Source organism: Eschrichtius robustus, chromosome 6 (assembly GCF_028021215.1).
Source record: "Eschrichtius robustus isolate mEscRob2 chromosome 6, mEscRob2.pri, whole genome shotgun sequence".
NCBI lineage: Eukaryota > Metazoa > Chordata > Mammalia > Artiodactyla > Eschrichtiidae > Eschrichtius > Eschrichtius robustus.
The window spans coordinates 25,144,089-25,158,538 of NC_090829.1; the positions used below are offsets into that span (position 1 = coordinate 25,144,089).

The 14,450-nt window shown below is 37.3% G+C and overlaps 1 protein-coding gene across 8 annotated transcripts in view; it reads right to left on the reverse strand.

The window, feature by feature from the left end:
- Positions 1-14,450, reverse strand: part of SLC9A9 (solute carrier family 9 member A9) — a 685,705-nt gene that overhangs the window by 541,884 nt on the left and 129,371 nt on the right. For 2 of the 8 annotated variants that reach the window (XM_068546047.1, XM_068546055.1), the window contains exon 1: positions 3,383-3,698. The exons of the other annotated variants lie outside the window; for them this stretch is intronic. In XM_068546047.1, the coding sequence (XP_068402148.1) occupies positions 3,383-3,557 (175 nt within the window). In that variant the 5' untranslated portion in view covers positions 3,558-3,698. Of the gene's footprint in view, positions 1-3,382; positions 3,699-14,450 lie in introns of those variants that run through there. 8 annotated transcript variants of the gene reach the window in all.

A 14,450-nucleotide genomic window follows, 5' to 3' on the forward strand; every position in this document is an offset into this window, starting at 1 on the left:
TGTTCATCTCCTTTAAGATAAAAAAAAACTTCTAAAAGTTCAACGTGAACCATAGTTTTGTTTCTTTTCTTCCCCACTGATTATCACCAGGCCCCTGGCAGAACTCTCGCAAGAGCCACGGCTTCCATCCTCTGGTGATGAAGGCCTTTATTTGGTCTTACTCTGAAATTTCATTCTTTTGGACTTTCTGGAAAAGAGAATCTATCTGACTAACCTTGAAAGCATAAACAATATGAGGATGCATCTGGATCTCACAGATACATCTTCTCTCTACGACAATCATTGAAAGAATTTATTTATTTTAAAATATCTTCAGCATCTCTTAATAGAGATAGATAGATAGCCCAGCTTGGTGGCTAATTACATGACCTTCATATCTCTAAGTCTTCATTTCCTTACCTGTGAGATGAGGATGCTGGACTTACAATCTCTGACTCCTTCCCAATATATGAATTTCAAATTCAGTTATAGCTACTGGGAGATTCATTCACTTGGCATCTCCCTTCCCCTCACCATGCTAGTGGGAACCTGCTGTATAGCACAGGGAGCTCAGCTCGGTGCTCTGTGGTGACCTAGATGAGTGGGTTGGGGTTAGGTGGGAGGGAGGTCCAAGAGGGAGGGGATATATGTATACATATAGCTGATTCACTTCGTTGTACAGCAGAAACTAACACAACATTGTAAAGCAATTATGCTCCAATAAAACAACAAAAAAAGGTTTATCTGAATGTCCCATCTTATTTCTCTGTTGTCATTTCAGACGATTTTATTACATCACTGACAGAAAGTCCCTAATAAATATTTTAGACATAACATTTAGATCATCCCTGAAGAAGAAATATCAGATGTCACCAGTGCTATCCATATGGACTATTTTCAGAGATTATCAGTGAGAACTCTTTTGAGATGAACATGAACCTTATTAGACATGTGGATGAGTAAAATCACATGGACGCCGCCATGAGTGGCTATTCAGTTTGGGGGAAGTTCACTTCTTTGAGATTTAGTTTCTTCCTCTGTATAATGAGGTGGCTAGAGAAAATAACCTTTAAGATCTCCTTAAATTCCAACAATTATAATTCTATGCCAATAAAAAAAAACTAAACAACACTAAAATAAAAGTCTTTTCACTGATTTATACAGTTCAAGATAACTCAAGGATACTAAAAATTCTAGTAATGGGATAGTTATACGTATATATGGATGTCTCCATAATTTTTATAATCCTTAGACATTGCAGTGTTTCAGAACTTGCTTTCAATAACTCCCATATAAAAAATTTATAAAAGAAGGACAGAAATCAGACAGCTCAACTTAATCCCACACAAACCTTAAGCTTAAACTGCCTTAAGAATAGCAATTTAGAGAAACGCTATCTCAACTATTGCTCAATGTGCTAATTTTTTTTTTCTTCTTTATTGAAGTATAGTCGATTTACAATATTGCATTAGTTTCAGGTGTACAGCAAAGCGATTCGGTTTTACATATATATACAAACACACACACACACACACACACACACATATATATGTATATATAAAACCAAATCTTTTAAAAATTCTTTTCCAGTATAGTTTATTACAAGATATTGAATATAGTTCCCTGTGCTATACAGTAAATGTGCTAATATTTTATGACTTCAACCACAACTTAAAAGTATTTCATGCAGTTTTTAAGGATTAAAGTTAATCTGGGAATTTTCATGTTAAAAAGTAAAAGTTACATTTATGTGTTGTGAGTACAAAGTATGTCTGAATTTTAATAGGTCACCAAAATTTAATCAAAAGTTTTACAAAACAGTATCTCCATCATAGATAAGCTGAAATTGGTAAATGAGTCATAGTTCAATCAAATTCAGGGCTATGAAGAAATCTTTCCCTCTAATAAAGGTTTATAATTTTAAAACCAGTGTTGTTTTGCTAAACTATATATAGCCCTTTAATTTAATGCCAAGAATTACATTGTTTCTGGCTTCTCAGATTACATCCTCTATCCTCTTTGATTATTTATTAGAAGAGTCAGTAGAAAGCCTGGTCCACTGATGGTGGAGAAGGGCAGTGACTGGCGCCGAGGGCTTTACATCTGGTGGTGTCACTTCCCTTCTCTTTGACTATTTCTCTTTAACCTGATTGTAAGTTTTTCCCCTCAAATGAGAGTTTTGTTATGTGTTTTAAGTCCCTCAATGGAAAGGAACTTAACTGTGCTCTGAATGGACCAGCACATCAGCTTCCTGAAAGAAATTACACTGCTTAGCCTAAAACTTCTGCCTTCTAGCTCAAGTATCTCACAGTGGGATCCAGTTAAGGCATCCGATTTCTTATGGTCTCAAATCATGACTGTACTTTGTTATCATCAGGACATCATATGGTTAGCATATAAAATGTGCACTGATCCTGTTCCTTGAACCTCAGGGGTATAAAAGGCTTTAGGACTTCCAAAATAAGGGAAGTGAAATATAAAAGTATATTCTTTACTAGGACTTATAACAATGCCTCAGCTGTTTCCATTGTGTTCAAAGTTCCTATCCATTATCAGGCTAAGAGTGGTAAAGCAAACTATTTCATAAATCAGATCAGTTTTAAAACTACCAGTGTCTTACACTTTACTTTAAAAGATGCGAGTACAGACTGGATAATCTCTGTCACGTTTTATTAAGCTTTCTGAAAGGAATGATGTGGTAAGTTGCACAGAAAGAGCAATACCTTGGGAGTTTAAAAGGTTAAATTCTTTTCCACACCTTGTCCCTCCCTCCAAAAAAGAAGGTACATAGTAAATCATACTAATAATAACAATAATTATAAACTAGAAATTATGAAATCGGGCTAAGAAATGAAGAGCACTGCATAAAGAAACTTGTGTATTATAAGAAAATAAAACATGCTCATATAATTAAAATCGATTTGAACAAAATTACTCCAATAGCAGGGGTGGAATACATACGTTTCTTCAAGTTTTCTTCTTGAAACTAGTTGATGTAAGAGGATTTACTCAATACATGTTTAAGTGATGTTATTTCTAGGACTCATCAGCCCCTCCAGTGAAAGAAGGCTGCTCTCTGTGACTTCCCAATATCTATCATTACAAAAACAAACAGCTAGCCCTGTTTGTCTCCCCACATGACAATGGACCTGCATCTGTCAACAGACTCGCATTATGTGCCGCGTGAGAACATGACTGTGACATTTACTCTTGTGACAAGGCAAATTTTGGCAGCTCATCTGGATAGAGATGAGCATTCATTATGCTGCAGCACCTTTCATCAAGCTAATGACATTTCAATCAGCACGTTTTCTCCAGTTTCGGTACTTTGATCTGAGCACACAAGTCTCTAATTACGCCCAAGCAACAAGTTTCACATCAATCCTACAGTTTCTGCACTCACCGTACACCATCGCTCCTCCGGTTTCATGCAAGAAGCGAAATCGATGATTTTTAAATAACCAGATTGTCAAAATGGTAAGGATGAGCAAAAAATTAAAGACAAGCAGCTCCACCGCTCCCTGATGTTGAAACTGATATTCGTCCCTCTCTGACATGAACCTTTGCTGTCTCTCCATTTTCCAGTCTACTCGGGATTCCTTAGATAAAAACCTGGATAGGGACTGTTTTATCAAGGTTTGCCTAAGACGGTCTGGCTGCCTGAGGATTTCAGGATAACACTGCCACTTAAGTTGCTACTTCATGAGCATTCTGCCTTGGCTTAGTATTCAGATGGCTTCTAGTTACAACTTCCTGTTTCTCTCTTAAAGCAGCCTCGTCTCTTTTCAAACTCCAGAGTGTGGTTTCATCATCGACTCTTACTGTCTTTAAATGATTCATTCCATGAAATTAACTTTCATATCGGACAAACCTGCTATCAGTCATTCTGAGATCTTGAGTCATGATCTTATCGTTTAGAACAAGTCTTCTTAAGCTGCATAAGAGGTGAATTGTGGATTAATAATAAAGCAGATCACCTTACATCACCAACATTTTCTAAATTCAAAAAGCCAATTCCTGAATCATAACCTCACTCACATGTGAGATTTTTCCTTTCCAACCAAAGCCTAGCAATGTGATGGGGACAGACTGAAAATGATTTCACAAGGATTTTTTTTTTAAGTTTAGAAGTAAGAAATAATTTTTTATATGACTGTCTCTCTCTCTGGTTTTATATAACTGGTAGTCACAAGAGCAGCATTTAAACTCTGAATCAATTGCTTTTCTTTTAACAAGAATAAATGAAAGCACAAGACAAAAAGAATTTTGTCCTATCTCTACAGCTGTGTGCTGTTTTTATATGTTCAGTCAAAAAAGAAAAGAAACTAAACACGTGTCTTTGAAGGAAGAAACCATACAGCCATTCCCAGTAATGCCACATTTGTGGATTTCTCTTTGTAAAGCTCCTGGTCCAGACATTCAGGATCCACAGAATCTGCCACGGATCACAAGTCTCCTCCTCTGTCCTATATGCAAAACAATGTGGCTCACTGAGGAATAGTCTGCCACCAACAATGAAGTTTCCAGAATTCCAGGGCACAGACAGTGATGATTCTTCAGATCATCTTGCATGTGGCAGGTTAGTTCTGTTTGAATTAATATTCTTATGCTTTTTGAAAAAGATCAAGATAACACTACCATAGGCTCTGCTGTTTCTTAGTAATTGTTGTGATTCGTTTGCCTTATTGGTCTTATGATACAATTAGATACAGGGTTAAGTGAGGTTCTTCATCATTTCATGATATTATTATAACTCAGGGGTTGGAATAATCATCTAGTATCCCCATACTTGACGGAATTAGTATTCAATTTATATGGTGTAAGTGATTCATTGAGTAGGATGAGTCCAAATAGAGCCTTAGAATATCTTGTCACCAAAAGCTAGAGGTCAAACACACAGTATATTGGGGGCTAAACTAGCTCCTCAATAACAGTTTTACCCACAGAGAAAGTCTATCAACCACTTAATACAAAACTCTGCTGTTTCAGCTTCTTTGCCTTCTGCAACTTTTGAAGCTGATTTCCTGAGTTTAACTCAGCAGGGGGTATTTATGTGGGCTGCAGATGTTCTTTTAACACACTACCCTTTTTGGCAGACATATCCGTGATGACTAATATTCAAACTGTTTTGAAATCTGTCAGATAATGCTTGCAAGCATTTCATGAAGCTTTGCTAGCAGGTTCTACCTTTACAATTTTGCAACCCCTCAGGTTTAGTCTCGAGTTGTTAGATTTACAAGATAACCCAAATTCAAAACGTGGCAATTTCCTATCTTCTTTTTTCTTTTTCTTTTCAGTCATCACTTAATTACTTTGGTTTCCTTTTAATAATGATGATTATTCCATCTGGCCAGAATAAACTTTCTTTGGTTGTCTTATTACGACATCCAATTTTACTCTCTTACCCAATGAAGCAACTCAGTGACAGGATTAAAGGCCTATGGAATGTTTTCATTGGTTAAAAATCCTAAACTTGATGTCAACATATGAAAAAAGGTATATTTCACATAAAAATATCAGACACATGGTTTCTCTAGAAAAAAACTGGTAAGACCTGGCACACTGGACCTTCCTTCCCATGTGGCCACAACCTGTTAAGGCTGAAGGGTTTCCTGTTTGCCACAAGTCCCATTCATTCTATTTCACTCATTTATGTCCCCTGCATGACCCCTACTGTCATTTGAACATGTGGCCCCTGGTTCATTCCAGGAATGGAATACATTCACTATTCCATTGTCCAATCCTGATACTGTTTAACATTAGGATGGAAAGCTGAAAAGAAAAGGGGGCTTAGGAAACTTTTCCAATTCTTCCATTCAGAAAAGTATTTCAATTCCTCCTATCTTGTGTTTTCTTCTCAGAATATCATTTAATATTCTTATGTACCAAGAAAAATAAGAAAATGAAGAAGCACATATTACTTTGGAATCTACTATGAGCCAGGAAGTATGCTGGGAAATTTAATTTAATGTAATAGTCATAAAAACCCTATGTGTGAGGCACTTAAGGCTCAGAGAGGGTTGGTAATATATCCAAGGTTGCACAGCCAGTAGGGGTTAAATTTACACACAGGGTTTAGTGGCGTTAAGATGGCATTTTAGCTGGGGTGATCAATTCACCTTGCCTTGTTAGAGACTTTCGTGGTTTTAGGACTGAAAGTCCTGTATCCCAGGAAACTCCTCAGTCACAGGCAAACCAGCACAACTGGTCACCCTAATAGCCAAGGTTCCCCAAATTTACAAATCCTGTACTATCAAAAATGACTGCTCTTTATGAGATTCCTGAGGGAGATATTCACAAGAAGAATATCAATTAAAAATTAAGGCAGTATTTTATTAGCTGGTGACATAAACCTTAGTACCAGGTCTCTGACCAAGTTGGGATCTCAAAACTTAAATACAAAACTTAAATACTCCCAAAGAATAATTCTTGATTGTCCCTTAATTCAGATCTTAACACCTATTGGCCACTGAGTCAAAGGTTCTTGCTGCAAGATGCAACATGCCAGTAAGAGGAAGGAAGTAAAGAGAAAAACAGGATGGCCGAGCTTATGCAGTGAAATTCCCCTGTCTCAGCTTGCCCATCTAGTCTCATGGAAGGAAAATCTTGAAGAGAAGAGACTTCCAAGCCAAATAACTTCGTGTAGCATAATAACCCCACCCTTAGTGAATGTGACCAGTTAGAACCCCTAGACTGTGTTTCATAATCTAGCCAATCATTTGAGAGTTCCTCATTCTTGGAGAGGACAGTGGAGATTGTGGGCTCAGAGGATGGAGAAGGGAAACTTTCCTAGGGTGAGGAGAGATGCTGGGAGTTCCTCTTCCCTGCTCCCTAGAGCCCCACTCTGACCAGTCTTAGTTCTCTCTCAACCATCGGGCTTAACAGAAAACACTTAAGTCAATTCAGGCCCTGGGTTAGAGGAAAATCCCATTCCCTCATTCACTTGGCCTTTCTCCTGATACTTATCCCTCTCTGAGACCAGTGAGATGGCAGTTTCATAGTTTGCCCCCAAAGGTTCTAAAATAGACCAGGACAGGACTGTAATTAAGTTTACTTGAAGGTCATACAATGCACTAAACTGAAGATTCACCCCCTCTTCTATTTTCAAACTTTCCGTAAATCCACCTGTTAAAGTAATTAAATGAGGCAACTATCAGACTGCGGTGACGCTAATGCCTTGGTCACCTATGCAAGCAAACCAAACCTAAGCCAGAGTCAATGTGCTCAAATCCAAGAAAATGAAGTTTAAGAACAACCAATCACAAACGGCCAACTAAGATTTCCCCAATAAGGCAACCACGAAAGCTATAGCAAATCAACTACTGTCCTTGCTTTGTTTCCCTATCTTTTCTACAAAAACTTCTCTCTAAGCTTCTGTTGGTGGAGTGCTCCTAATCATGTTCAGTTTGGTGCTGCCCCAGTTTGAATGCATGTATGCACCAATAAACTCTTGAAAATTTTAATGTGCTTCAGTTTATCTTTTAACACATCTTAGCTTTCCCTACCCTCCAAAAGTCACATGTTAGCATAAAAATGTCCCTGATTTGAACAATATGAACTGCACCCATTAGTAGATTCCCACAGAGAAATGAAAGTTCAAAACTTTCACAGAAAGTTAAATTCCATGTAAACACTTGGACAGTATTAAGTCCCAAAGACATTCACTGCCTAATACCTGGTTTTCCTCTTCAGACTCTGAGGCTATGGGACCAAGGACCATGAACCCAGGACATAACCCCCAACTGCATGTTTTTTTTTCCACTGCTCTTCATTATGGCAGCAAAGTGAAATAAAGTTCACTGAAAACTAGTGAGAATGAGAGGGCTTGTATAATTTCATTAAACAGCTCATATATAGAAACATGTGTGCATGAATGAGGATCTCGTCCTTCTTCTACCCCACCAAGTTCCAGCCATGCTCTGAGGAAGGAAAACTGGGGTACAGACCTTACTGTTTTCCAAGGTGAGGTCTTATCTCTAGATTGTTCATCCTTGATGTACACAAGGACATAATAAGGACCCCAAACCAGTGATGACCAGAGAAAAGGGGAATCGTCTTACACTTGCACTAGATGCCACTTGCTGGCTTTGTCCCAGCAAACATATACTGGATCCCACTATTTTTATTTAAGCATTGCTTCATTGAAGGGTCCCAAAGCTGTGCAGAGCTGAAGGGAGGCAAGGCTGGCACTTTGCCTGTGATCTAGCCATGTCATCCCTGTGCCATCAAAGGGCCTCACAGCTAAAGCCTCAGAGTGACGAGGGCCCCAGATGAACATCCCTTGATTCCTAATTCTGCCTCTTCTCTTTCTTTGTTCCTAGACTTCTATCCACAGCATATCACCCCTTTTCTTTTGTAGAGGGTACCACTGTAAGAAATAATAAATGTTACATGTCAATTATATCTCAGTTTTTAAAAAGTTAAAAAAAAAGTAACAAGCTTCGGTCCATTGGTCCCCTCTTCTGTCTTGAACATACTGAAGGGTAAGTTGTGAGAAAAATTTCACTCACTGCCTTTTCATTTTGTTCAGTCAGTTCTTCACAAGGCAGGGTAAGTGCAGGCTGGCCACAGTGGCTGAAACCTCCCCACAACCCAGGATGGAGACTTCAGAGCTGGAAAGAAGTATGAGCTCTGGAGCCAAGGACAAGGGAGGACGAGATGGAGAACTGACACTCCAACGTGCATCTATTGATAGTTTTAATGCAAAGTTTCTGTGATCAAAGACCTGAGAAAATTCATTCCTTTGATCTCCTAAGTGTCTACAAGATAAATTCACATTTCTCTTAGGATGTAACTTCTATTCTGTGTCTTACAAACTAATAACTCTGACCTCATTAGCTGAAATATATTGATAGTTTGCCCTATCACTTCTCCATTAAATTATTAAAATTTTATATAAACTAACAAAGAAAGGCACCATGCCCCTCACCTCTCTCTGGTCTCTGCATATTTCTCCAGTTAGAGAAACGTACACAGGAGGAGAGAAGACAGAGCTCCCAACAACATGAAGTTGTATAAACTTGGAAATATTTTTCTGAAATGAAGTACATAAATGCCAAGCAGATTTTGACAGAAGTGTCTCTTAGACATTGGGTGGGGGAGAGAACTATTCCCCAAAATATTATCAGGGCTTATAAATCTCAATTAAGCTGTAACAGAGAACATTATGTTATAGCAGGTCTTCCAGGTTCCCAGGTTCTTCAACAAAATTACTTTTAAAAGAATAGATAACTTTGAATATTTATTCACTCTTAGTATCCTTGTTAAAAGAAGAATTTTTCTTCAGTACATTTAGGCTTCAAAACTGAGGGACTATAAACTATATAAGTTTTTAAATGTTAACTGAAGAATCTTTTTTTTAAAACAAAAATGCCTTTTTAACTCTACTTTCAACTTACTTAAACCTTGTCTGTTAAGGCACTCTAATTAAGAAATATTGAATTTGGAAAGAGCAGAATCAATTGGTTGTCAGCAATTCGAGATAGAAACAGTATTGGATTCCACCAATCTACTATAATAGCTAGATTCATCTCCATGTGAAAAATGGAATCGTTCTGTTGGAATTGTTAGGCTCCGTGAGCAGCCTAACCTCACAGTTCCTCCCTGCCACCATCTTAACCAAAGGAGAATACACGCAAAACAAATAACTGAACAAAATAGTCACATCTGAAATATAAAATTTTTGTGAACTATGTTTGAGAAGGTGGCTTAGACCACAAGTCTCCCACCTCATCCCAAATCTACAAAGAGGCTGAGGAGACCACATTCAGAGACACACCTAATGATGTAAGACCTTATCAGCAGAGCAGAATACACATCCATGCACTCAGCCTGTTTTAAGGAGGTCTCCTGCAGAGGCACAGCAGGAAAAAGAAAGAAAGAATGTTAGGGCTTCAACCACCCCTTAACCTTCTGGGCTCACCTTGACTGTAGTAGTCAAAGAAAGAAACGGTTCAGACTTCTCTGCTCCTAAGCCCAGGAAACTCCCCTCTAATAAGGCGTGGCCCAGCCCATGTGATGCCTGGATCACCCACTGAACATTCTTGTTCCAAGGGATCAAGAGTGAAGCAGAAGCTCCTTCATGGCACTTGCAAAAGGTCAGAAGCATAGGTAGAAGTTTTCTCCTGCATGAACCAGTGTGGAAATGTGGGGATAGGAGCAGAAATGTTCCCCATAAACTCTCCCCAGGTATTTGTTAGACTTCACTGCCAGGCTTGTGATCAACCAGGAGCAGACTGACCCACTCAAGAATGGAAATCAGCATTGTATCTAAGCAATCATGCTCCTGTGTTCAAGAGGATGCTTCTTTTGCATCCACCTGGGACAGTGTGTTGAGTGGTCTAACTACTGCTCCCAAAAGCTGTGAGGAAGAATAAGAACTCATTAAATTTGCCTTAACTCCACCACACACCAAAGGATGAAAACTCACTCCTATTCAATTCTTTTTTTTTTTTTTTTTTTGGTAAGTTGTGTTGATCCACATTATGCAACTCACAGCTTAAAAAAAGTATAAAAGCTCCATGTGCCAGCATAAAACTACTCAAAAAACACACCACAGAAACAACATTCAAACACCCCAAATTTGAATATTAATTATTTGATTGTTAAATTATGAGAGAAAGTACTAATATTCTAAATCAAATTCCCCTTCTCCTTGTAAACTAAATTCAATTTTTTTTTCTGTCTCTTTCAGGGTTTAACGGATTCATCTCACTCTGATGTGGCCAGCTTTCTTTTAGCAGCTGCAGTGTTGTGCGCCATCTCTGAAGCACTAGAATAATTATAGCTTCTTCAGCAGCTACAAAGTTGAATTTACCCAATTACAAATTACTCATGCATTCTGCTGTGCCTGAGAATCACAGCACCAGACTTATTCTAACAAAGTTTAGAAAATACAAGCAAGCAACTCCTGTGCCACCACAGCATTATCCCAAGCAAAATTATCTGTCCAGAGTTTTGTAGACAGTACAATCTAGGTCTGTATTTTTGTTATCTGCAGAACATTGCTGAGAGTTTTATCCTAGGGAAAGACAGGCACATGAAGAAAACACAGTTATAGATAAAATATTTTGGCTTCAGGCTAACCGACAGACATCAATCTGGGCATGTGGTCCAGAGGCCATTTCCAGCAAATTTAAACCCACAAGGGAGAAATTGCCCATTAATGGTCATACCGTGTTTCCTGCAATGATGGGAAAATTCACTTGGATATATTGTCTCACCATTAGAAAGAGGCATTTAAAATGCTATCTTCTTGCAGAAAAAGCATTTGATAAAATTTAACATCCATTCATGATAAAAACTCTCACCAAAGAAGGTATAAGAAGGTATAGAGGGAACATATCTCAACATAATCAAAGCCATTTATTACAAACTCACAGCCAATATAATACTCAACAGAGAAAAACTGAAAACCTTCCCACTAAATTCTGGAACAAGCCAAGGAGACCCACTTTCACCACTACTATTCAACATAGTATTGGAAGTCCTACCCACAGAAATCAGACAAGATTAATAAGAGGTATCCAAATTGGAAGAGAAGAGGTAAAATTGTCATTATATGCAGATGACATGATACTTTATATAGAAAACCCTAAAGACTCCACACAAAAACTATTAGAACTAATAAATGAATTCAGCAACGTACAAGGATACAAGACTAATATACAGAAATCTGTTGCATTTCTTTACACTAACAATGAAATATCAGAAAGAGAAAGTAAAAAAAAAATCCTGTTTAAAATCACGTTAAAAAAAAAAAACAAAAAACCTAGGAATAAACCTAACCAAGGAAGTGAAAGACCTATATGCTGAGAACTATAAAACATTGATAAAAGAAATCAAAGATGACTCAAAGAAATGGAAAGATATCCCATGCTCTTGGATTGGAAGAATTAATATTGCTAAAATGGCCATACTATCCAAAGCAATCTACCGATTTAATGCAATCCCTATCAAATTACCCATTGACATTTTTCACAGAACCAGAACAAATAATCCCAAAATTTGTATGGAACCACAAAAGACCCAGAATTGCCAAAGCAGTCCTGAGGAAAAAGAACAAAGCTGGAGACATAATCCTCCCAGACTTCAGACAATACTTCAAAGCTAAAGCAATCAAAACAGCATGATATTGGCACAAAAACAGACATATAGATCAATGGAACAGGATAGAGAGCCCAAAAATAAACCCACACACCTATGGTCAATTAAGTTTTGACAAAGGAGGCAAGACTACACAATGGAGAAAAGACAGTCTCTTCAGCAAGTAGTGTTGGGAAAGCTGGACAGCCTCATGTAAATCAGTGAAGTTAGAACACGCCCTCACACCATACACAAAAATAAACTCAAAATGACTTAAAGACTTAAATATAAGACATGACACTATAAAAGTCCTAGAAGAGAATATAGGCAAAACGTTCTCTGACATAAATCGTAGCAATATTTTCTTAAATCAGTCTCCCAAGGCCAAAGAAGTAAAAGTAAAAATAAAGAAATGGGACCTAATCAAACTTACAAGCTTTTGCACAGCAAAGGAAACCGTAAGCAAAACAAAAAGACAGCCTACAGACTGGGAGAAAATATTTGCAAATGATGCAACTGACAAGGGATTAATTTATAAAATATACAAACAATTCATATAACTCAATATCAAAATAACAAACAACCCAATCAAAAAATGGGCAGAAGACCTAAATAGGCATTTCTCCAAAGAAGACATACAGATGGCCAACAGACACATGAAAAGATGCTCAACATCACTAATTATTAAAGCAATGCAAATCAAAACTACAATGACACCAGTCAGAATGGCCATCTTCAAAAATTCTACAAATAATAAATGCTGGAGAAGGTGTACGGAAAAGGGAACTCTCCTAAACTGTTGGTGGGAATGTAAATCCGTACAGCCACTATGGAAAACAGTATGGAGATTCCTTTAAAAAACTAAAAATAGAATAACCATAAGACCCAGCAATACCACTCCTAGGCATATATCCAGAAAAGATGAAAACTCAAATTCAAAAAGATACACGCACCCCAATGTTTATAACAGCACTATTTACAATAGTCAAGACATGGAAGAAACCTAAGTGTCCATCAAGAGATGAATGATAAAGAAGATGTGGTATATATACACAATGGAATATTACTCAGCCATAAAAAAGAATGAAATAATGCCATTTGCAGCAACATGGATGGACCTAGGGACTGTCATATTGAGTGAAGTAAGTCAGACAGAGAAAAGACAAATATCATATGATATCGCTTATATGGGGAATCTAAAAAATAGTACAAATGAACTTATTTAAAAACAGAAACAGACTCACAAACATAGAAAGCAAACTTATGGTTACCAAAGGGGAAAGGGTGGGGAGGGATAAATTGAGAATTTGGCATTAACAGATATACACTACTATACATAAAATAGATAAACAACAAGGATTTCCTGTATAGCATAGGGAACTAGATTCAGTATCTTGTAATAATCTATAATGGAAAAGAATCCGAAAAAGAGTGTATATATATATATATATATATATATATATATATATATATATGTAGATAGATATCACTATATATATATATATATATATATATATATATATATATATATATATATATATAAAATTTATCACTTTGCTGTGCACCTGAAACTAACACAATACTGTAAATCAACTATAGTTCAATAAAGAAATTTAAAAATAAAATAAAATGGTATCTTCTAAAACTCTGAAATGTGCAGGGGTGACACCTCTAGTCCAGTACTCCAGATTAACCCAAGGCTTCATTGGTCCGCTCTGTGTCTGTCCTGTATGTTGAAAACCTCTTAGTTATTTACTAATGAAATAATAAACATCTGGACCTTTAACCCAGTCCACCATAAAATCATGTGAAGGAATAGTTAAAATAAGAATGGCAACAATTTTATGGTTGCTGTGACTGCATAATGGGAATGTTATATTATTCTATTTTTATGTGTAATTCAAAATTTCCACAATAAAAAATTTTAACTATATTTTTATTTCCTTCTTGATTGCTGCTTTTAGAGGATCCAGTTCCTCTCAGAGCCTGAACTCTGTCTAGTGATACTGCCTTCATCCCCTTCTAAGCACATTCATGACCTAACATTCTATGTAAACTCAACCTCTTTCCTTCTCTATTTCTGCATTCCCAGTAGAAACTCAAAAGGATTTTAGCCTGTGCTGGAGCAGATTTGGAGCTGGGATTCCTTTAACCTTAATCTAAGGAACCATATCTTATAGATGCAGTTCCCTCTTATCACCCTGATGGCCTCATTTAAAGAATTATCCTCAGTACACCCCTAACTGAATCCTCTGTGGATAGTTCTAAATGAGGATCATTGTGTTCTTTTTCATGTCCTTTCCCCCCAAACCTTGCCTTTCCTTGGCTTTTGGACTTTTCAGACCTTGAACGTCTCTCTTCCCACATCATTGGTAGCAGAGCTATTC